The sequence below is a fragment of the Gobio gobio genome (assembly GCF_949357685.1).
Source record: "Gobio gobio genome assembly, chromosome: 2".
Lineage (NCBI taxonomy): Eukaryota > Metazoa > Chordata > Actinopteri > Cypriniformes > Gobionidae > Gobio > Gobio gobio.
In genome coordinates this window covers 58,013,319-58,037,891 of record NC_137098.1, presented here as the reverse complement: position 1 = coordinate 58,037,891, position 24,573 = coordinate 58,013,319, and the positions used below count along the sequence as shown (strand labels likewise).

The following is a 24,573-nucleotide window of genomic DNA, read 5'->3' as shown; positions in this document are numbered from 1 at the left end:
ATGCATTTAAGTAAATGTTTACTTTACTGCGAATGATTATGATGCAAAATGTACATTCATAGCCAATTGTACATATTAGTATCAAACAGTACCGGAAATAATCGTTTGACAACATCTGTGATATACTGTACATAATATCCACCGAGCAGAAGAAAACACTGGAAAATACAAATTAGAAGTGTACTTGCAGTCTTTATCTACACTTACTGTACCACTCGAGATACAAAACATTCTAGAACGTCATATTGCACAAAAATAAAAATTAAGAGAGTGTACAAAACTACAGTTGGTCAAAGGCACTTTCAAATGTACTCATTTTCATGCGCGACTTTTTTAAAAAGACTTTAAAACAATGTGGACATTTATAAAAATGTAAAAGTTCAAAAGAACCAAACCACATATGGTACATTTTGTTACAATATAAGTTCAGTTATCTGTTTATGTACATAAAAAAAAAATATACGTGACTCAAATAGAATGAGACTTTACAAACTCTTTAAAACATATTTTACAAGTCTGATAAAAAGAAGTATAAAACAGCAAAGCAAAGCATCACGTCGTATTGCACTCATACTGTTCATGATGTGCCGTTCAGGCATTGCATCTATAGATGGATATTTAAGGCCCAGTGTGGTGTAATTTATACTTTTACCATTCAGTTTTTCAAGTTACATTTCTTCATCACTCAATGCAAAAGAGCTGCTGCTGTGAGTGTTAATGTGTGTCTGTGTCATTGACCAAGGTGCTTCAGCACGACCCAGCAGTAAAGACCGGACCATCTGATGGGGATGATTTCAGTTCACTCCAATAAAATAAGCAGATCAACTGCAATTCACCTTTTTAAATACATGCTCAAATCATTCCCTGGCCGTCGAGTCCTGGCACCTTCAAGGGTTGTTCACACAGAATGTTCTCAGGAGACCAGCGTTTCCCATTCTAGTGTCTACTGTGGTGATGCTCTCTTTCTCCTGGACGGACTGTAAACACTACAGCTGCTCAGTTCAGTGTACTGCGCCTGAATGAAGAAGAAAAACAATTCAAGACGCCAGAAGCTTCCAGACAAATGAGCAAACTGAGAAAAGGCAGAGCATTTAGTCATCTAATTTTACACATGTGAAATGCTTTTATGTTGCAACTACATTTTTCTAACCGCTCTTAAAGCCCTTTCTAAGCTCATTTCCTCCAACGAATAAGAAATGAAAAGACAGAATTGCAAGTAAGTATCTGACAATTCTGACTTTTTCTTGCAATTTTCTTGCCATTACAACTTTATATCTCAGAATTATGAGTTATAAACTTTCCATTACAAGAAAGTCAGAATTTCTAGTTTATAACTCACAATTCAGTTTTTTGTCTCAAAATTTCTCATACAATTGCAAGAAAAAAGTCATAATTGTATCTCAATTCTGAGAAAAATGGCGAGATATAAACTTGCAATTTTTTTGTTTATCAAAATTGGTAGTTTATATCTCACAATTCTGACTTTTTTTGTATTTTTTATATATTGTGAGACAAATCCGCAATTGTGAGAAAGTTGCAATTAACTTTTTATTTGTATTTTGTGGAGGAAATTGTCTTTGTCAGAGTTGGAGTTGAGAAAAGTTTGTTCATTATGGTGTTAAATTGTAGGATGGGTTACATGACTGGTCATGGTCATAAAACATACTAGTTATTTCTTTAGATATTAAACTTTTTTGGAATGAACTTGCCAGGACCTTTGAATTATATTGACATATTTATACCTTCAAGACATTGTATTGATAAATGTACATTGATCTTATCCGTAGAGAAAACATCCCATTATGATATAAAAAAAGCTGAAAAGTTTACAGATCCCACCATTTTAGTGTATAGAATTGGTCAATTCTGTGGTTATTACCATTTGGACATCTGAAGGCACTCTGGAGAGGAAATCCATCACCTCATTGTTTTCAATGGCATAAGGATTGCGTAGTTTCTTTGTGAATTTATGTATACCTAAAAAAAAAAAAAAACAATTTACATAATGCTGAACAATCTCTAGTACTGATAACTCCAATTCCACAGCACAGTCTAAGGAACTTCCATATTTGAGTTCAATGGTTTTACTAATTTGAGAGAAAAACATATTCCATTGTTAGACAGTAACACAGTTGTGATCTTACCCCATAATAATATAATGTAGCGTACTGGAATAAAGTAAGTGATTACTGTGGCCATAAGGAGAACCAGGAAGGCCAAATTAGATAAGAACGGCACTGACCAGTTGAATGTACTGAGGAGGAGAAAAAAAAGAAAGACATGTTGCAGTTTTACAAAGAGTATGATGAAATGAGTTGAATATTTCTTTAATGCAGCCTTAGTGAACATAAGAGACTTCTTTCAAAAAACTAAACATTTGAACAGTAGTGTGTATATTCGGCAATTACCTCTATTCACTCAATATCCATTACAAAAGTACAAACATAATACTGTACGTGAGAGCAGAAAGTACTTAAAGCTTGAACAAAGGAGCAAAAACAACACATACTTCTTTATTCTTTCACCAAAGCATGCTATCTCCTCCAGAAGGTTCTGGACTGTAATGACAATCTCTTGAACCATGTGAATTTTCTCCATCAAACCTTTTCTTTCAGATTCCTACAAAAAGACACATTTTCAATCTAAACAAAAAACCCAGGACATACAATGCCTTGCTTAATCACTGGAAATGTGTGAATTGGAAAGAATTATACCTTTTCATCTTCATCTTCCTCTTCATATAACTCCATGGTGTCCTGCAAGAGAACGACTTTATTTGTAATCACTTTAAAATTAAAGTTAACAAGGTCTTAAGAGAATGCTTTTAAATTTGATCCGAGATGACAATCCATATCGGAGGAAGTCAAACTGTGCTCATTCATGTCAGCCGGTCACATTTACAGCGAGTTTCAAACCACTAAAACAAATGCTAAACTAAATTCCCAGATAAAACTGTCCTCTCGGTTTGATATTCTATAATCAGACACAACACAAGCTGGTTGTCTGGAGTCTTACTAAAATGTGCAATTAAGCCAAAAATCACTCACTAGGTCTCTGGTGACTCTCTCAGAAGCGATCTGGAGATAGTTCCATAAGATGAGAAGGACCATGAACATGGGCAGCATGTAGAAATCCCAGTACCACACTGTAAGAACAAAGACCTGCAGGAGAACGCATAGAAGATTTAGGTTTCGTGAAGACTGGAACTAATGAAGGGCCACATATTCATTAAGTATTTACATAATCCCAATGCTTCTCTTAAAGGGATAGTTCACCCAAAAATGAAAATACACAAAACACAAAAGAAGTTATTTGAAAGAATATTGGTAATCAAACAGTTGACGGTAACCATTGACTTCCAAAAAAATACTTTGGATGTCAATGGCTACGGTCAACTGTCTGGTTACCAATATTCTTTCAAATATCTTCTTTTATGGTCCGCAAAGGAAAAGAAACTCACAAAGGTTTGGAACAACTTGAGGGTGAGTGAGTGATGACAATTTTCATTTTTAGTTGAACTATCCCTTTAACAGTTCATGAATTTACATGATTAATTACATTCTATAGACTATAAGTAACGTTGCACCTACATGTCAACTAACTCTTATTAGAGTATTAGTTGAGTATCAGTAGACTGTTAGGTTAGGGTTCGGGTTAGTAGAATAAGTTGACATGTACTTGCAAAGTTACTTATATTCAGTAGAATGTCTGTGGGGGAGCAACAAAATAAAGTGTTTGCAGATATTAAGCAGACAGTCTACTAATCCTCTCATGAGAGTTAGTTGAATAATTGACATGCGCAGTTATTGTTATATGTAAAAAAAAAAAAAGGGACATGCGCAAAGGAAGTGAGGGCGAGCGTGCAGAGGAAGTGAGTTGGACTGGAGTGTGGTGTGTGCGTGTCTCACAATATGAGCTCTGACAAATAAAGTCCCTAAAGTTGCATTTTTACGTGTATGCCTGCATTACTACGTTGGACCCATTTACAAGAGACTGGAGCTTACTCAGGCGTTACATAGCCCCTCTTACATTTCTTATAGTCAACAAAGGGCCCTATCATTTTCACGCCCAGCGCCACATTGTTTAAATAGCAAATGCACTCACGCCCACCTGTTTGCCCATAGGCGTGCTGGTCTGAGAACCAGGTGTGTTCAGGCGCATTGTTGGCATGTTGCTATTTTGAGGCAATTGAAAACAAATGCGCCATTGACCAACAAAAACCTGGTCTAAAGTCATTAGCGCAGTATTTTTTGTGTTATTTAAAGGGTGCGTTAGTTATATTTGCCTATATGCGGGTGCACAACTTGCATGCACTCTGCTTATTACACACAGTGATGCGCAGCAGCACACAAACATTTTTTTTAAATGCTAAAAATAAAAGACTAATTCCTCTCTGGAGAAGCGTTCAGTCTTTCCGCTCGCATGTAAATAGCGAATCCACCATGGTGCAAGCAAACTGGCTTTTAAAGGGAATGGGAGATGAGACTCTGATTGGTTTATTGCACGTTATGCCCAAAACACACCCATGACTCATTAAGAGACAAGGTACAACCCTTTTGGATCATGCGCCTGGCCCGCCGACTGTTTTTTTCCGTCATTAAACTTGCAAAAGTGGATTCGGACACGTCCTAAGTGCACCTGAACCATGTGCTTCAGGCCATGCGCTCAGATCATTAAAATAGGGCCCAGAATGTCTAAAGGGGACCATCAAAATTAAGGGTCATCCAAATAGATCACTAGATAACAGAAAAGTACTAAAAAGCATTTACATTTTACCTGACATGGTACTGTGGTACTACTATTGCATTCTTTGAAATACCTTTTACCAATATTAAAGCAAATACCGGAGTATATGAATATAATGACACCATGGTACTGAATTAGTACCATCTGGAACCACAAGTCTTAATTTTAAGGTAAGATTTATTGCTGAATTGTATAGCAGAAAACCACAAAAATGAATGAGATTGAGGAAATGGTCTCACCAGAAATGCCATGATGGTCCTCTGCGTGCTTTCCCACTGGAAACAGCTTTTGATGAACTGGTTGATGTGGCACACTGCACGATAAAGGTTCCTCACACGAAGAACATTCCTGGCAAGAACCTGTTGATACAACAATTACCAGCTCAGATATTTTCTTTGGCATCAGTATAGTATATAGCATGAGTTCACAGAGACGTCATACCTTCTTAGAAAACTTAGCAGTGTCCTCAAGAAACTTCTGTTCTCTAGGCGTGAAGGTCCTAATGCTTGCTTTGACCTGGTCAAGACATTGAACAAACAAACACTAAAAAAATATCCAATTTCTAAGCATATTACATTTTTTCACAGATGCTTTATTTGCACAAGAATATATATCAGGTGCTGAAAATGTATTTCATATTCTGTAAGTAAAACTCCCAGAGAGCAAGGGACACTAATATTGTATATAAACATAAAAAAGTAAAAAAATTAAGAATTAAAAGTATATAGAATGAAGTACACATAAAGCCACTGAAGGCATACTACGGTTTATGAGGTAGTGTGTTGTAGCAGTCCATGCACTGTAGAACATTCAAGGTTAATAGGTAAACTTAATTTAAAGTCTTTGTAGTCTTTCTTAGTACTTCATTCAGATAACCAGTGAAATATAGATTAAAGATAGGGTAGGGCTTAGACTGGGTAAACCCAGCCCGATCTGCCGGCAATTCGATTTCGCCCTGCAGCTCAGGCTGGAAACCTGTACATATTTCTATCCTGCTTCTGTTACAAATTTGCGGGGACCAATCACAAACCGGCGTATCCACTTGCCGCGCTATTGGCGGGTTTAACACATTAGAGCTAGATAGATTGAGCTTGGTCTGGTGATAGCCAGACAAAGTAGGGCTTTTTTTTCATAAACACTGTCTCAGGACCAAAAAATATTCATCCAATCATTGCATTCAGTCCAAATGCAATGATTGGATGTCATGTGCTTTGAGACATGAGGTAATTTAACGCCATCTTGCATGGCGTGTAGCACACTCTAATGTGTGCGCTAATGTGTTTTGGAGAGCGCTCTCAAGGGAGGATGAAATCTTATGCTTATGCTATTTGCTAGCCTCTCCGAAATTGCCTACCCTATCTTTAAAGGCATAAATGTCTCTGTTGTCATCTGTCAAGACTCACAGAATTGTAGATGACTTCCAGCTCCAGTACTATGGCTCCTTTAGATAATCCTCCCAGGTTCTCTTTCCTCAGAGGACAAGCAACCTGCTGACCATTACGTACCTGTTGCAATTCAAACATACCAATATATAAATTCTAACAATTTAAGATGTTTTGCACACCATTGCCTTCAATGTAAAGAAGAATGTCAATATTTTGCACTTACTGAAAGTAAAGGAAGGACCACCTTTCCCAAGAAATCTGGGGCTTTGTCGCCATCCTCATCAAACACAGTCACTTCCAGAGCTTCATGAATGTCTTTTACTGGGCTGGTTGTAAGGAGAAATGGAATAAATATCACTATTAATTATTGATATACTTTCAAATATAGAATTGACATGGAAAATACTGTTCAAAAGCTTGGGGTCTGTAAGTTCTTATGCTCACCAAGGCTGCATTTATTTGATCAAAAACAATATTACAATTTAAAATAACTCTTTTCCATTTGATTATATTTTAAAATGTAATTAATTTTCAGCATCATTACATTAATCTTCAGTGTCACACGATCCTTCAAAAAAATCAATATGCTCAGTCTAATAGGATGTTTAAGAAACATTTCTTATTATCAAAATTCAAAAGAACTGCATTTATTTAAAATAGAAAAGTTCTGTAACATTATAAATGTTTTCCTGTAATGCTTATTTAATTTAATGCATCCTTGAAGAACAAAAGTATTAATTTCAGTTAAAAAAAATCTTACTGACCCCAAAGTTTTGAATAGTAGTGTACATTAATAAAATTATAGTGACACTGACAAAGTTAAGACTTTATTCCACTCAGGGTTGAGGGTTTTGTATATGGTGTGGGTCTGCAGTCGGTTGTTTCCCAATTCCAGGACACAAAATGGGTCACTCTTTCCTAAAAATATACAGAAGATCCAGTGAATGTGGTTGTTGATGCTCACATCTGTGCTCACGACTAAAAAAAGCTCTTTTTGTCATCAACAAATTATAAATAATTATACCATTTAGATCAGCAGCCATGAGGTCAGTGGCCTTTATCACTTTAACCTGAAGAAAACCAACATCTCTCATGTCCTTCAGGGAGTTCTTTAAACTCTGCCAAGACAAAAAAATATATATAATAATTTTAAAGTGCGATCAGGGTTATTGTTATACACATACACTACACGGTACTTTGCATTAAGAAGTACTGTGGTAGAGTGGGCGGTTTAACATACGTATTTAACCAGCATATTGTCTCTCTCATGAGGCTCTTCCAGTGGAGGGGCGACAAGATCTGTGATGGACGCTCCAGTGCAGGGAGTGGGAGTGACGAGGAGCACCAGCCTGCCCCTGCCCGGGTCAAGTTCACGTGTAAACAACGTGGGTTGTTTCAAGGGCAGCCCGGACAAGTTGATCTCACACCTGCAATGTGCACACAGACACAAAAGGCCTTAAACACAAAACCAGTCTTTACAGGGAGGAAATTCATTCCCTGAGAAAGTCTTTTAAGTTTAATGGTCTGTGATTAATTCAAGTTAAGCTCTATCGGCAGCATTTGTGGCATACATGTTGATTACGGTTTTTATCATTATTATTTGATTATTATGCTTATAAATGTAAAGTTTATTTGTATTTTTGTTAAACAACTTACACTAATTATGAAGAATATTATTTGAGCTGTAAAATTCATCATGTTTTGTGGTGTAAATACTTTTATAAGTGTTCACTACCGCTGAAAAGTTTGGTTTGGTAAGATTTTTAATGTTCCTGAAAGAAGTCTCTTCTGCATTAATTTGATCAAAAATACAGTCAAAACTGTAATATTGTGAAATATAAATTCAATCCGAAAATAACTGTTTCCTATGTAAATATATATTTAAAAATGTAATTTATTCCTGTGGTGGCAAAGCTGAATTTTCAGCATCATTACTCCAGTCTTCAGTGTCACATGATCATTCAGAAATCATTTTTATATGCTGATTTGCTGCTCAGGAAACATTTATTACTATCAATGTTGAAAACAGCTTGATTAAAAAAAAGTGGAAATTGTGATATCGTTTTCTACTTAGGATTCTTTAAAAAGAAAGGTCAAAAGAACAATCTTTATTTAGAATATACATTTTGTAACAACGTTAAAGTATTTACTGTCACTTATGATTAATTTAATGCATCCTTGCTAAATAAAAGTAATAATTTTTTCTTTGCAAACTTTTTTGTGACACCACATTTTTAAATTATAGTGCACGTATATAACTTCTAGTTATGCATTCCCTACAGTTATATTTTTAATGTAAAAAAATATCCTTGCAATGTACATCGACTGGTTTTATAGTCATGGCAGGAGTTGAAATATTGGACACTGTATAACTTTGGACAGAATAGGTTTTACAGGGATTCTATAAAACTAGTCATATACCACAATGTATAAAGTCGTATTATACATTTGCCCATTAGTTTCACTTCCAGTGCCTTATTATAAACAGATGTAATTGATATTATGCCAACTTCTGTCAATAGAGCTTAGTTTATTTCTTGAACTCACTGTCCGTAACATTCTTCATATTTCCGTCCCTCTTTTCCCACCACCTCAATCTCTAGAATACTGGAGGCGTCAAGGAACTGGTTGAAGTCAAACTTTTCTCTCCACTGTGTGTTGACCTTCTTCACTTGACTCTGTGGAAATGAAGGCAAACTTACAGCCTTTACTGCAGACAAACTGCATTGCCAATCCTCTTTAAATCCTAAAACTGTAATGTTTTTTTTATATGAAGTTAAGGAGTTTGTAACTACATCAGTGAAGGGCTGAACAGGTCATGCAGATGTTCCCCAGTAAGTACCTTGCTTTTGTATTTCTGATCTCCCAGTTTGAAGCGAACAAAAACATCGGCCTGTCCATCCAGTGGTAAGTCCCGCCCCTCCACCAGAGTGATGGTAAAGACGCCGGTCCAGAGTTGACTCTTCTTCATAGACTCTGTGAGACGTCTGTTATGCTCTGTTGTACTTCCCTGAGGATAAATAAAAATATTGGGATGTGATATTGAGAACTCTTAAGCAAAGTTTCTGGATACTATATCACAGGGGTTCTGAACGGTGCAGGGAAAAATTATGGCATAAATTCTACGATAAATGCAAATAATAAAATGCATGATATAATCCAGCTAAATAAATAGACTCATTAACTTTTAAAACTGAGGGAAAAAAACACATCATGTATATTTTTGTGTTGATGATATAAAAGGTCATGCATCCGATCAATCTCTACAGGATTTCTGTCTCTAGTCAAGTCATTCTCAAAAACCATGAAAAATATTATGCAAGATCGAAGAAGGCATAACCCAGATTAAAATGATTACAAGTTATTTGCAGTAAACATGGTTCGTGGCAACCACTTTCTGTGGTTAATTATTGGCTGCCGAGAGCAGGAAACCATCAAAATTCAAAAAACATTTTGTTCACCATTTGATGTGCTAAATAAATAAATAAAATCAAGTTGAGAGCCACTGTTATATTAATTGTGAATTTAGTTTGTTTTGATCTTCATTCTCTTTTCATGCACATTGACATACAAACATCATTGTTTGTGGAATAATTTACTTTGAATATATTATTACAGGAAGTATTTGGATAAATTCATGAGAGAGCGCTGACACAATCACTCAAGAATCAAGATACCGATTAGTAACAGATTAGAGCCAATTTAAAACTAAACCTTCTCACCGTGAAGCTCCTTTTTTTCCTCTGGACCAATTTCTTCATAAAGGAAACAAATAATTTGAACACAAACGTTAAGTAAGTGGAGTTAGTTAGTTGTTAGCTTGCCTATGCAGCTCTTTAAATTCATTACCTTGTTTACATGCTTTTTGTTTTTGCCGTCCCTCACAGATAAACAGATATCGATGACTATGACACCCATATCGTCCTCCAGGCTGTTGGGGTCGTCCAGTGAAAGCACCATCTCGCTGGTCCTGTAGAACAGACAGAACAAAAGCATCAGAAACCAAACTCTTGGTTTGACCTTTAACGCAAACATTTCAGATTGACCTACTTTTCAAGTTCCAGTTTACTCAGCTCAACACCGCAGGATCCCATGAAGTCATCCGTTGTCAGATCTCGATCGTAAACCTGAATAATCGATGGATGGGATTATACAGTACATATCACAGCATAATGTGAAAGTTAATGCATGAAGTTGCCACAGCAAAATAAACATGTACCTTGATGAAGAGTTTCTGGTCCAGGTTGCGGATCGGGAAGGAGAAGGACTCATTCCAGACAGGGTTGAGATTCTTATACACCACTTTACTTTTGTACAAGGTCTTCCCATCCAGTTTGAATTTCACATATGGATCACTTGTGCCTATGGAGACAGACGTTTTTTTTTTTTTATTGACCACCTGAAAATTTGCTTAAAATGTATGTTGCGCCAATAGCCTCGTGTTTAGCGCGGCAACATATAGTGCAACTACACCGCCGGCGATTCCTAGCTCGAGGTCCTTTGCTGATCCCGTTCCCTTCTCTCCACCCCACGCTTTCCAATCAAATCTCTACTGTCCTATCCAATAAAGGCACAAAAAGGCCAAAAACATAACTTAAAAAAAAACAAAAAAATATCTGAGCTATTAGTCCTTGTAGGTGTTAAAGCTAAGTGACCTGTTGCTCATCTTAATATAAATTAAACATTTGGTTTAATTTTTTAACAATGCATTCAAATGCATTTCCTACAGACAATGACTATATGTATGTCTCCTATGATGTTTCCTTTATATTGGAAACATCATTCCTTTACTTTATTTTGGGTTATAAAGTAAACAATGTAGTGTAAATTACAAGAAGTATAAGTGTTTTGTTTTTGCTTTTTTTTTATTTAAAATATCACTAATATTTGAGCAACTTTTGTTGATCAAACTTTGTATAACCAACATGCATGCCATTTTGTTACATGACAACAAAACCATAAAACAGGAAATTACATCACAAAGAGAACCCCTGTAGACCCTCATGATATGGCAATGCCACATTAGTATGACCTTTTATGGCACTGAGTTGCCAAATGTCAAAGGGAATACCCCCCCTCCAAAAAATGGCATATGCACGATTAAGAAACCTTTATATTTACAAAAATGAGATCCATACACTCATGTGTATTCAGTGTTTAAAGATAGGTGATATTATATTTTACTTGATGGTTATATCACTTGACATTTGTTACCATTGACACAATCAAAAATCTATGAAACCAAAGATGGCAAACATTTGTATTGATGTTATTAAAGTGTTCCTTCAAGGTGATATGAAAAGACTTTAGTGAAGGTACAGTAAAAAATATTTTTCATAACCTTTCAGTGAACTCTTACTACTTCTAGTAAGTGCACTCACAATTGTTTTCTCTTCAATCAGATGACATGTGCCGTAAACTCAGTTAGTTTAGTCATGTGTGGGGGTTTGCCTCTGACAAGGATGTGGATGTGGTTAATACTTTAGTGCAACATCAGTGAATGACTCAAAACCAGCCCACTTCCGGAAAAGACTATCATTTTGAAAGAGAAAGAAAAGTTTGCAATGCAACTACCTCTGGTAGGGTCAACTGCTATAAAAAAACGATGGATAAAAATAGGGGCTTCAATATGGCGGTTTAAAAAAAATACTAAGCAACCTTTTTAGCTGCCTGATAACCCTGTTGCACCAGTAGAGTGCAGCATTTAGTAAGTCTGAGCAAGTCCTGTCCTCTTTTTTTCCCCCTTCATCAACCACACTTTAAAGGCAGCTTAAAGATTCCTGATCTTATTGTGAAAAGTAAAAAACCTTTTATTCAGCAAAGACAAAATACAATGATCAAAAGTTAAGATAAATGCTGAAAAAAATAAATGCTGTTCTTTTGAACTTTCTATTCATCAAAGAGTCCTGAAAAATATTAAGCAGCACAACTGTTTTCAACATTGATAATAATAAGAAATGTTTCTTGAGCAGCAAATCAGCATATTAGAATGATTTCTGAAGGATCGTGTGACTACAATTATGGTGAAAATTCAGATTTGCCATCACAGGAATAAAGTACATCAATATTAAAGAAGAAAACAGTTATTTTAAATTGTAATAATATTTCACAATATTACTGTTTTTATTCAAAATAAATGCAGCCTTGGTGATATATTTAGTGGTATATTCAAATTGTTTACTGAATATTCTGTACAGAAGTAAAATGAGTCATAATCAGCAATTCATGTTGACTTTAAAATGGCAATATAATAGGAGAATATATCATCAACAATAAGGGCATGTGTGCAAACACAGATTATAACATCCAAATACTGACTAAAACCTCAAGCTGCTTATAAATATATCGTATAAAAGACATAAGAAAACCACAAATAAACTAATTGTGGAAAAAGGTCAGTAACAGTATCCTAATTTTGCGAGGATCAATTAAGATCGGTTTCTTTTTGAGAAAACGTGGCAACAGGATAGCTCTGAAAAAGCTTAACAGGCCTACGACCACAAATCATGAAATTAAAGCAAAAAACACAGACTGGTAAACAGGAAAAGAGCTTGTTCAATGAGCCACATATCAATGACGCAAGCAGACGCAATAAACAGCAGTAAATACACTTGGCAAAGAGGAAGTATACCAATGCATATCCTAGTTCCCACCTGTCTGTCTGTTTTTACATGTCTTAGATGCGTCTCATGTGCCAGTAAAGTCAATAGTAATAATAAAGACTCAAGGTGTGCCTTGCATCTATGCAGGTGTGGCCGCAGACAGGTTTGAATGTGCTGGGAGGAATGTTGTCTGAAGTATGAAAGCAATGCACACGTTCTGGTATTATCCATCACGGTCAAGGCAGTTTGTTAGTGTTTGTGCTGTAACTTTATCATTTTGATGTTGATTTTTTTAGTTACACTTCATATAACTACAGGTGCAGTAAGCGATTTCTAAGAAAAGCTGAAAGTTTAAATCAACACCCCAAAAATAGTTTTTTAACATTTGCAAGAGGTCTGTTCTGTGTGTGTGCTGAAAAAAATATTGTGTTTATACATAGTCCTGGCCGTGTAGATGGGAGAAAAAACAAAAAGCAATGGACCAATCCACAGAGCACCACAACACCCTTGTAGCCAATCAGCAATGCACACATGATGGGGGAAGAGCGGGACATTTGTTGTAAAACTGTTGAAAGAGAGATGGCTGAGATAGTTGCTGCTTCCCAATTCGCCTACTTCTACTACGCCCTAAAAGTATTAGGGATGGGCAACAGTGGTCGAGTAATCGAGTACTCGAACGTGACAGCGATCATCGATCATGAGAACGATGATCGCCCTGAAAAAAAAAATTTTTGTCTCTTTTTTTATTGGTTATTGCGTCGTTTTGCGCGGTACCGGAGGTCTGATTGGTTGGCGTTATACAGCACGCCTCATGACCGCGGCGAAATAAAGTGAAGAGGCGTGCACTGCAGTGATGTCTGGAATCACTGATCATTAAATGGTTAGTGCAAGATGTGCAGCGCCAATCTGTCATAGCATTATAATGAGAACACCGTGGAAAATGCTGTTAAATGATCTGTGCTTAGGTCCCCGTTTATCAGCTTATCCTCAGAGAAACTAGCGAGAACACTCAGACTAGCGCGTGAAGTTCATGTGCGCATTCGCGTCCTTTTCTGCAGATGCAGAAGATTACCTTTATGTTGTTTATCTGATTAATCTAATATAAAACGCGTTTGGTTGAGCTTAATAAGATAGAAAAGCGCTGCCGTTATACCGGCTGTTCATTCTCTTCAGTTTCAGCTCAAATGCATTAATGCTCGAGCTCGACATGGTTTAGAGACAGATATTCTTTTCAGATAGGCTATTTCTTTCTCAGAATCATTGACATTAGTAATGCAGCAGTGCTATACGGTTCTCGTATTTTTTAACAGTAGACCTAGTTTATTTAAAGTTGTTTTTCGTTATGAGTTTGAAAACGCGCAGTGATGTCTGTAAACACTTCGATCATGAATAATACAATTAAGTGCATGATGTGCAGAGTCAATCTGTCAAAGCATTATAATGAGAACAGGATTTTAATAAAATGTTGTTTCTGTGTGCTTTCGTTGTCCGTGTATCAGCGTTGTTAAGGGAAGAGCGCATTCAAAATGTTCCGTTTCAAACCCTTCGCCTGTAAAATCTAGCACGCTGAAGTTCACGTGCGCATTCACGTCCTTTTGTGTTGATTTATGTCGTAAGGTTCATAATAATCTTCATATTAACATTGATATAGGGTACGTTTGGTTGAGTTTATTAACCAGCTAGCAAGCTCTGCAGGGTGGTGTTATTCCACAGTTTCAGCTCAAAGGCAATGCTCGATATTACTGACTTGGTTATTTGAGTCCTTTTATAAAGATGTTTCTTTTTCAAAGACATTTATGCATCATAATCAAGCAGTTATTTTTTGTTTTATATGTTCATGTTTTCATATACCTGTTTTCATGTCACGTTTGTATTTGTCAACAACCATTTTCATAACAGTTTTCATTATCTCAATAACGGACATGCCCCGCCCCCTGCACATGCCCCACCCCCAATTACTCGAGTACTCGTTTTTGAGACCTATCGATGATCGAAATGAGAAATTGACAAAAATGCCCATCCCTAAAAAGTATGTGCTCTTTTTGTGAAGAAAAAGTACATATTTTTGAGTGTGTAGCAGAAGAGCAGACAAGCTTTGGGACATACTATCATGTCGTAAAATAACTGTTATTGTTGTCATTTAATAAAATAAGTATAAGGGTTCATTTCATTTTATTTCCTACCATATCGGAGAAAAATGCAGTAGCACGTTGATCAGCCGAAGACTCTGCTTATATTAATGCATAACGATGCATTCAAAATTGAATGGCCAAACGGATCTTTATAAAAGTTCACATTGTTTTTGCAGATGAAATATAACACAGATAACATTAAATAAATATCTTCATCAGCTTAAATGTTGATTATTAGTCCCTCAACCCCCTTTATCTAAATCTCTCTACTTAACCATCGGTCGCGCCATGTTTTGTAGTTTTTTTTAACAGTTTTTACTCGTTTTTGTAGTTCTGAACTGAATCCTCCTCCAAAACGCAATGGGTTGTGGGCAATATTAGACGTGTGCAAGGATCCACACTTCTACCGGAAATGGTAGACCACAGGACTTCTGGCATACTCTTTTCAACATACTAAGCTTTGGGACACATTTAGTTTAAATCTCACATACTTATTTAGGATGGATAGTAAGGACATTGGAATCCAGGGAGTGTTTCCCATTAATTACCTAGACGTGGCAACCCGCCAGTCTAATCTGTGCCGCCACGGTTTCATAATAATTCCCGAAAATATTTTAATATTTCATAATAACATAAAAATGTCTCTAACATTGCTTTGCACCAAGTATCTGTCAAACAAACTTAAATTGAAAGTGCGATATGGCTTTGTGCCCAACAGCAAATGACTGCAATTTAATTAAATAAGTATATAGTCTGTTAGCACTGCATGTTTTAAAGTGAAGTGAGCACTTTTCCCATGCCATCACCTCAGGCTATGTTCATACTGTCAGTCCAAATCAATATGGACAGTCAATAATTAAGACCAGATTCCAATCGGATACACAAGTTATCTGAGTATCGCCCCTTTTCAGATCCGATTTGTGTGTTCTTTTGTTTTCCCGAATACCTGCATTGGTTTCTATGGCAATGACGTTGTGTTTGTATAGGCATACGCCAAAAACAACAACAGCAGCAAAGTGGAGGGGTTTGCAATACACATGTCTTATTTACAACATGACGATATGTAGCCGCCACGTTAAACTACTACGTCTTCTGAGCGGCAGAAAAGGTAGGAGGCTTTTCAAAATTCAACATGTCTCCATTATGTTTGAATTATCTGCTCGACCGGCATTTTACAACAACCCAACTTTCGGCCTGTTTTCTAGAACAATGTCTGACATGTTTACGTTTTACAAGAAAGGGATATAAACCACGCAAAATCTGATTAGAGCGGTCAGACTGAAAAAGGATTTCCAGAAATGCAATTTGAATAGGATTCCAAACCACACATTTTTTTTTTTGTGATTTTTTTGCCGTCCACACTTGCTAAATATGATCAGATTCCAATCGGATTTGAACTGAAAGTCTGAACGAGGCATTACTGGTTGCCTGTGTTGCATAGCATGTTTGCTATTTCGGGGGTGGAGCAATTAAGGAAAGGGTGTGTTTGTTTGGGTGTCGATTTCAACATTGAGTGCGTTTACATCATGCACACCAGTGATAACTCAAATATCAGCTTATTGAATTAACCAGTTTTCTCTGTTTACATGCACACCAGTAACCTGACAACGCAAGTAACATGACTTTATTAATAAATCAGGTTATTTCCCTGTTATTTTCCTGACTCTGAGTATTCCATATGTTATGTCAGTTGTAATGGTAAATAAAGCATGCAACATGTCAGCGGGAACTTCCAGCTCATATTTTATCCTCTCGTGCAGTTACAGGTGCAGCGTTTTGACTGAACCACTTCTGTTGCATGAGATGAAAACACATCTTCTGGCTTCATGAAAGATTCTGCGTTTGTGATTTTTCATTCTCTCTTTACTGCAAAACGCTTGCTTTGCCTGGATGCACTTAAATCGGCACTAAGGATGCGTTCCTGTCACCTATCACACATGCGCACTTCAATAAGCCCACAGAAAGCAGGTTAATGCGTTTACATGCCTGCGCGAAATCAGAGTAAGAGACAAAAAACTACCTGTTTATGACCATACTCAATTAAAAGAAAACAGGTTATCGCGTTTACATGGCCACTTGCGTCCACATTGGCTCATTAAGCATAATCGGCTTAAGAACGTGCATGTAAACGCACTCACTGTTTCTCAAAAATCGCTTAATGCACCTTTAAAGGTCAAGCATCTAATTTCTATGCCATCACTGGAAATAAGGGTTGGGAATCGTGAGAAATTTTCCGGTTCCGGTTCCGGTTCCGCCTAACGATTCCGGTTCCATTAAAATTATTAAACAAATAGTGGTAAAGGAAAAAGGCACAATACGCAACTCAAACAATCCATTTTGTGTTTATTACTTGCTCTAAAATATATTTACAGGTTGGCAATGTCAAAAAAGTCCTGAACTGTACATATATTACAGTATTAATTAAGCCATTCTTGCAACACATTGTTTTTCAAATGAACACCTCTGAAATTGTCTTATTACATTTTATCTCTCTGTCTCTGAATAAAACCAAGTTATAAATTATATTTATTAGTTATATTTATTAATTAGTTGTATATTAATTTAATAGTAATTCAGTTATTCAGTGAACTTGTAAATAATAAATTGCAATTCAGCATTACAAAGGTAATTGTGCCTAAACGCTTACCTAAACCATGGTGACTCAACGGTTGACAAATTATATATATATATATAGGCCTTTCACTATAAATCTGGTATAAGCCCTGAGGCACTCTGTGATGTAGCAAATGTTTTGTCAAATTGCTAGTGCAGCCTCCTTTGCATGTTATGAACTTTTCACGTGTTACATTTTGCTTCATTATCATTCATTCTTTGGAAATGAATCCATACCTGTGACTTTATCTTCGCCATGCTGGTGGTCAACGAGAAAATATCTGACGCAAAACCTTAAATGTGTAGCGCGAGGGCTTTCAGGCTGAACTGCGTTGCACTCCTGGAAGCGGCAGGCAACGTAATTAATATTCATGATGAGGTGAGCCAGGGTTGCCAGGTTTTTACAACAAAACCCGCACAATTGCACAATCGCTTCAACCCGCGGACATGAAACACAGCCCGCGGCAACAGTGGAAAACGGAAAACCACGGACTTGGCAACACTGGCTGTCACTCGGATACGCTTCCAGCGCTTCGCACACACATTGCACCAGAACCGTTTTCGGAACCGAAACTTAGGAATTTCGCGCGGTTCTGGTATTTTTCAAAAATCAGTTTCGGTTCTGCATAAGAACCGGTTCTCGGTTCCCAACCCTACTGGAAATACACAAGAAGTATTTTAAATGACAAAAATACACACGTCACCTTAACGCATCTATCGATACCTCCCATTTAACAAATAAGCAGCAATACAAAAACCACTTATTGTTATTGAAATGTAGGATGTGTGTAGTGCTTCAGGGTGTGTTGTGTTTATACACCGATATTCGACACTCACCACAGCGGTCTCTAATGACCAGTCCACGTCCCTCCTTTAGGCATATAGTGAGCAGATATGTTCTCTGAGGTTCCCTCTGATGCTCACTAACTCCAGCGCTCTCGGTCCTCATGTCCAGAATCTGAAAAGTCAAAAATAAATGAGAGAAACATCCTATCTGGACAGTTGACATGCCATTTCAAACAGTGACAGCAGTGTGACATGTTACAATAAAAAACTATTTCAAGCAACATTTTATTTGGCATTGTTCCACAATTTGTACACATACACTTTATGAACTCATTTTGAAGTGGTTTCTAGATTTCCTTTAGTTTACTACATCTCAAAAATACACTTTCTTTGTATAGTACTTTCAAGCCACTTTATCTTCTACCTTCTTAGTTTACTATTTTTAATTATACTTTAAGAAAAAATTACCATTAAAGTTTGAACATCTCCCATTGACTAGAGCGCTGTTTTTTTTTTTCATAATCTAACAGCTATGAGGTCATATTTGCATATGAATTGAGATTGGGTTTTTTCTTACACTAACATTCAAAAGCCTGGGGTGGTAACCATTTTTTTATGTTTTTGATTTTTTTAAATTATGTTTTAGTCTCTTATGATTGCATCATCAAAGATTGCATTTAATAAAGAATTCAGTAAAACCAGTAGTATTGTGAAACATTATTATAATTTTAACTCTTATTCTATTTTATAGATTTTAAAATGTAATTTATTCCTGTGATGGCACAGCTGAATTTTCAGCATCATTACTCCAGTCTTCAGTGTCACAAGATCCTTCAGAAATCATTTGAATATGATTATTTGAAGCTCAAGAAACATTTATTATTACTGGTATTATCAGTATTGAAAACAGTTGTGCGACTTAATATTTCCGAGGAAACCGATTCTGTGGTTCATTTATTTGAAATAGAACTCTTTTATAAAATGATTAATGAATTTAATTTAACAATGATGGATTATATTAAATGTCAAAGTATTCATTTTACAATAAGAAAAATCTTAATTACCCCAAACTTTTAAACAGTAGAGTACATTTATTTGCACACCAAATTAATAAATAATTTTATAGCAGCATTTTGTAGCATTTCATGTACACAGAACCAATGCATAAAACTTATTGAACTGCATTCACATTCATATGTAAATTGCACAAGTTTATTTTTGTCCATTACATTAAAAGACCTGAAAAAGCCTGTACATTTACTCATCCATAGACCCTCTCCTCAAAGAAATCAGGACAGAAGTGGTTGAAAGTGGACAAAAGAGACGGATTAAAACACCAGGTGTAAACGAGAATGTGTCTCCCTCGTCTACTTGTGATCCGATCGACCAAAACGCATCGAAAATATCATAATAAATGTTGGTGTTGAATTAAAAAAAAAAAATCAATTTATTTGTTAAATGCATTAAATGCCACATAAAATGTAGAGCTAAAATGCCACATAAAATGTAGGGAGTACTATCAGCTACCACAGTAAAATGCCATGTTTTATTCAACTTCAACATGGTCAGGAAGCAAACCTTGAGCCTTCAATGTCAGCTCAGGAACATACTGTGGTGGACAGTATGGTCCATTTCATGGGCATTTAAAGTACAATGTTGCAAGCTGCATGTACCCTACTAAAATGTCCTTGGATATCATCTAATAGTAGACTAAACAACATCATAACACACACACACACACGCTAATACTTACATTATTGTGCTCGTTGTCATGTATGGAGAAAGTGCCTGAACCATTTCTGTTGAAATGCGGCTTCTGCTTCCCAAACACAACAAACGGAAGAGTGAAATGATCAAAAAAGCCACAAATGTACAAACAATAGTGTAAATATATTTCCTATTTCTTTTCAGTCTCTTGAAGTTAACATTGATAAAAATGTGTTTTACTTTGTCGTGCAGACTTTTTGAATTTTATGTCACATATTTCTAGAATAACACTGATCATCTGTCTTAATGTGTTTATTAAAAATTCCTTAGCCCCAGGGATCATGACTGCTAAGCCAGAAAACTTGCAACAAAGAACTTGAGGAATTAAAAAGTTTCCACTGCTAAGAAAAAGCAGTCAAGGCTTTCCATCACTAAAGCATATAACACTTGTAAATGACCTTAATTTAAAAGCTTTTAAGGGTCTTGTTCTTTGACAAAGCAAAGTGTAGCGTTTTCCTTCCTTACTGAAAATCCCAAGGTAAACTTTTTAAGGTCAGGTGATTCAATGTTTAAGGTCTTTCAAACTCAGAGCTGACTCACCCGTAAAAACAAATACTCTCGCATACTATCCACACAAGCGGTGCCCATATGAAGCATCAGAAATATCATAACTTCACTACAATAAAAGTGAAAGCTTACCAATGCAAAAGAAAGCAGCAGCACATAACTAACAAAATGTCTACCTCCACCTGAACATTAAAGATCTCCCTTTGTGTGTTTATTTTGCCGTTCAATACCGTAAAGGTAGCATGACACTTCCCGTGTGATCATTTGCATTTTAAACAAATGGAGAAGCACCGGCCTGCTTTAAATGTGCGTTACCACATTTTAGAGCTTAGAAATGTTATGACAAGTTCCTGCAGTGATGACTTGCTCATGTTCCGAGCAACTGTATTTCACAATAGAGAGGTGATTTGCACCCTTCTCTAGAGTTAAATAGGCACAATAGAAGATGGTGAAAAACTTTGTATTGAATTAGCCTTATCTAACTTGAATGCATTACTTATCGCTCAAATTAAAATGCTGACAGCATGCAAAAGCAGTGAACACTACAAGAAAAGCATTCAAATGTTATCCACTCCAACAGAAAAATTGAGTTTTCCATGTGATTCGAGAACTATCAGTTTATAAAAAAATGAAAAGAACATGAGGAAGTACTAAGTTCACCAAAATCCTCAAATGCAAACAGGTTTGTGTAACACAATCTTCCTAGATGGTGCCCATAAAAAGCAGAAAACTTCCTCCCTCTTGTGATCATTAACCCAACTGAAAGATCAAGAAAACCGACACGCTTTACCTCTGCCAAGCTCTCTGATGAAGGAAGATGCGTGTCCCTCAAGCGCAGCACCTGATCCATCTCATCTGTGGATTTGGAGATGTTCTGCTTCTCACATGAGGCATCAGTGACTGACTCCTGTGACGGCCAGCCGCTGGAGTCCATCAGCATGGTCAGCCCAGTTCCGCCCCCTCTCTTTCGCAGAGTCGCATTGAGGGGAGTTGCTGGGCAGCTGGAGGATGGCCGGAGGTCAACTGGCTGCTGGTGGGAGGGGCTTATTAGGGAGGATGTCTGACTCTGCTCCATGACGTCTGCGATAGAAGAGTTCATCCGCTGGTCCAACAAGCGCTCCTCCCTGACCTCTGGCTTATTGGGGTTTTTGCCACTGCCAGCCCGCGAGTGTCGAAAGAGTTTGGCTTTTTGGCGTAAGGTGCCAATTACAGACTTTTTGTCCTCCATGAGAAGGTCGTAAGAGTGTGTGTTAAGGTGAATTTTGCAAGTTGATCGTAAAGGCCTCTCTCTCACACACTAGAGCTGGCTTGTGACCAAGACCTGCAAGGACAATACGAGAAATTAAATTAAACACAAAAAGTCACAAAAAAGTCCCTGCATGATGAAAGCAGGTCTCCACACACGCAATTTCACTTTAAAATCAACAAGAAATGAAATCGGACCCTATTTACTTTTTGATTTAACAATGAATGAAAAAACACCATAAAAGTGGACCACTCTGGCAGTAGTGAGGAAAGTCCCACCTTTCAGTTAAAAGAGTCAAGTCGTCTTTTTAATGGAGGTATTGCATGTATGTTTATGAACGCACATTAACAGGTACAATATGTAAAACCACTAGAATAAAATATATTTTATTGACCTGTGTACTTACATTATCCCAAATGTTTCCATGAACGTTTAAAACCAGAGAAACAGGCCCGGCTCTACGGGGGTTCTAGAGGGTGCTAAGCACCCTCAAACGCAAGCAAAAGCACCCTCAGTAGATACTGTAATAATATTGGCGAAACAGATTTGACAGATTTGCAAATTTGTGTCCGAGCTCTGGAGAGCGTCACATGCTTCTATTTACATCGAGTTTTTGCAGCGGTGAGATGTAGCCAATCACAGATAGTTGTTGCTCTCTCGAAAGCGATCAAAATCTCACCGCTCAAAACGCTAGTTTCTGCGAAACCTCTCATTAACAAAGTCAAGACACGATGCAAGTAAGAGATTTATCGACAACTTAATTTTTATAACGGAACTTTGTGAGATTGCGATGAACTGACAAAGGAAAAGCATTTTAGTGATCAGCGATCCAGGCTACAGTCTATAACATTCATTGAATAAAACTATTGTTGCTAAGAGGACAGACGGCCAATTGCATGCAGCAAAGTTTCGGAAGTGACATCTAAATATAAATGCCACTCTGCACGAGACAGAAATATCCTCCTGAGACCCAGAATAGAGGTTTCGCCTCTGTAGAGGACATTTTTAGCGAATTTCTCTGACAACATACACAGTTTTAAGTCTGGATATTCTTAAGAAGTAGAAGACATTCTTATGAAAATATGATGACTGTGCGTTCACACCGCCGCCGTGTCCCATTGAAAATGAATGACTTCCGGCCACTTTGACGCTCTCGTTTAAAAACATTTAAACGATTATCAGTAAATAATGGTAACCCAAAGAATATAAGAAAATTAAATATTAGTTAAAACAAATATTTGTTTCATACTATTCCCCCGCAAAGATGGGTCATATAGGCTACCGCTCTGCTCTTTGAGATGAATGTGGGACGCGAGGTGGAAAGACCTTTTCGAATATCTTCGTCTTCATGTTTTCTCCTGATGTTGCCAAGCAACACTTGTTGTAAAAGGTCTGAAGAGCGAATTTTATCTTCCACAGGGTCAAGACATTTAGGCAATGTTTGCTTATTCACTGCCAGAGAAAACTAAACTAAAATCAGCGACGTGCCTTACCAAGTTTAATAACAAGAACAAACTGTTAAATAAATTTAAAAGTAAAAAAGGTATTCGTTCTACAGTGTTTTTTATACTTTACCACAGTAAAGGATGTGAATAGTTATAATAGACTTAATTATAAGCAAACGAAAGGAAGAAACGTTTATAATCCCCGGCGAAAATGGGTGCGACGCGAGTGAAGATTTGGGAAAGGAAACTAAATGTCCATGTCCATTTGGATAAAATGGACTAGGCCTATTGTTAAAATTCACGGAAAATCGGGTGACCAGATCGCAAAAGCTGACAAATCTTAAATTGGGCTCAGCTTACCTCTCTCATTCGGCATGAATCCATAGCCGATGTTTTCATGGCTCCGATGTAACATTTAACTGCTAATTTATTTCCTTTGTAGGCTAAACAAAGCTTTGTTCTTCTCTCCAGCATTTACATAAAAAACACTGGGTTAGTAAAATAGTGAAATTATGGCAGAATAAAAGCTCTGCGAAATCCAGGCTTCATCAAGCTTCGCCTTTGTTTTGAATAAGCGACCTCTAGCGGCGAAAATTTACATATTGTGGCTTTAACTGGAACACTCGGATGAAAAAAAAAATATTTCAGAAGCTAAATTTTTGAACCACACCTGTTATGGGTTTATTGCTGGTTTAAAATATTTTATTAAAACAGTTTTTAAGATTTTGAGTTAACTGACTTGCCTTAAAAGGATTTCAGAACAATTGACAAGTGCATATAATTCCAGCGAAAATAAAATCATAGTAAATACATTAACATTTGATCAAAATGCAATAACTTGCACCAACTGTAAAACCACTTTTCTTTTTGGGTGATGTCACCAAGGCCTTTAGTCGCCCCCTCACCTTGTTTATTGGTTTGCAATAGTAATTTAAAGTTATTTATTTAAAAAGAAATAGCCTTTTCAGTAAGGCCTTGAGTGACCAAGGGGGGAAGTTTGATGGTTGATAATAATTTCTTGTACATACTCTATATTCATCATTGAATGATTTTCTCAAAGGAAAACGGCTCCAGGCAGCATACATGCACTGCTTGCTTTTATTAACAGGTAAAGTCAACTGCAGTGAGTTTCTGAATGTGCATGGCTATGAAACATATGCTTATTTTACCCGTGGAAAATTGTTGTGCCAAATGACTACAAATAAAGTGCAAAGTCTGTTGTAATATTACTAAACCCTGTTTAAACGGACACGTGTCAATCTGCTTGCTCATTTAAGTAACTTGACTTGCTATTAAAGCAAAGGCACAATGCAACATTTTTGAGTTACTGATTAATTTTCGTTA

General features: G+C 36.7%; 1 protein-coding gene across 4 annotated transcripts in view; it reads right to left on the bottom strand.

Moving 5' to 3' along the window:
• The window catches only part of mctp2b (multiple C2 domains, transmembrane 2b), a 28,725-nt gene continuing 4,152 nt past the window's right edge, over positions 1-24,573 (bottom strand). Inside the window, exons 2-23 of one of the 4 annotated variants that reach the window (XM_079803021.1) lie at positions 21,329-21,859; positions 20,018-20,080; positions 18,316-18,436; positions 10,351-10,493; positions 10,182-10,258; positions 9,981-10,101; positions 9,854-9,886; positions 8,974-9,141; positions 8,679-8,809; positions 7,372-7,558; positions 7,156-7,249; positions 6,947-7,049; positions 6,355-6,457; positions 6,150-6,251; positions 5,188-5,262; positions 4,986-5,105; positions 3,048-3,161; positions 2,715-2,756; positions 2,510-2,619; positions 2,170-2,254; positions 1,880-1,977; positions 3-1,015 (exon numbers count right to left, since the gene is read on the bottom strand). In XM_079803021.1, the coding sequence (XP_079659147.1) occupies positions 1,918-1,977; positions 2,170-2,254; positions 2,510-2,619; positions 2,715-2,756; positions 3,048-3,161; positions 4,986-5,105; positions 5,188-5,262; positions 6,150-6,251; positions 6,355-6,457; positions 6,947-7,049; positions 7,156-7,249; positions 7,372-7,558; positions 8,679-8,809; positions 8,974-9,141; positions 9,854-9,886; positions 9,981-10,101; positions 10,182-10,258; positions 10,351-10,493; positions 18,316-18,436; positions 20,018-20,080; positions 21,329-21,766 (2,490 nt within the window). In that variant the 5' untranslated portion in view covers positions 21,767-21,859 and the 3' untranslated portion in view covers positions 3-1,015; positions 1,880-1,917. Of the gene's footprint in view, positions 1,016-1,879; positions 1,978-2,144; positions 2,255-2,509; positions 2,620-2,714; positions 2,757-3,047; positions 3,162-4,985; positions 5,106-5,187; positions 5,263-6,149; positions 6,252-6,354; positions 6,458-6,946; positions 7,050-7,155; positions 7,250-7,371; positions 7,559-8,678; positions 8,810-8,973; positions 9,142-9,853; positions 9,887-9,980; positions 10,102-10,181; positions 10,259-10,350; positions 10,494-18,315; positions 18,437-20,017; positions 20,081-21,328; positions 21,860-24,573 lie in introns of all 4 variants that reach the window. The other 3 variants (XM_079803019.1, XM_079803020.1, XM_079803022.1) reach the window with 3 other exon arrangements.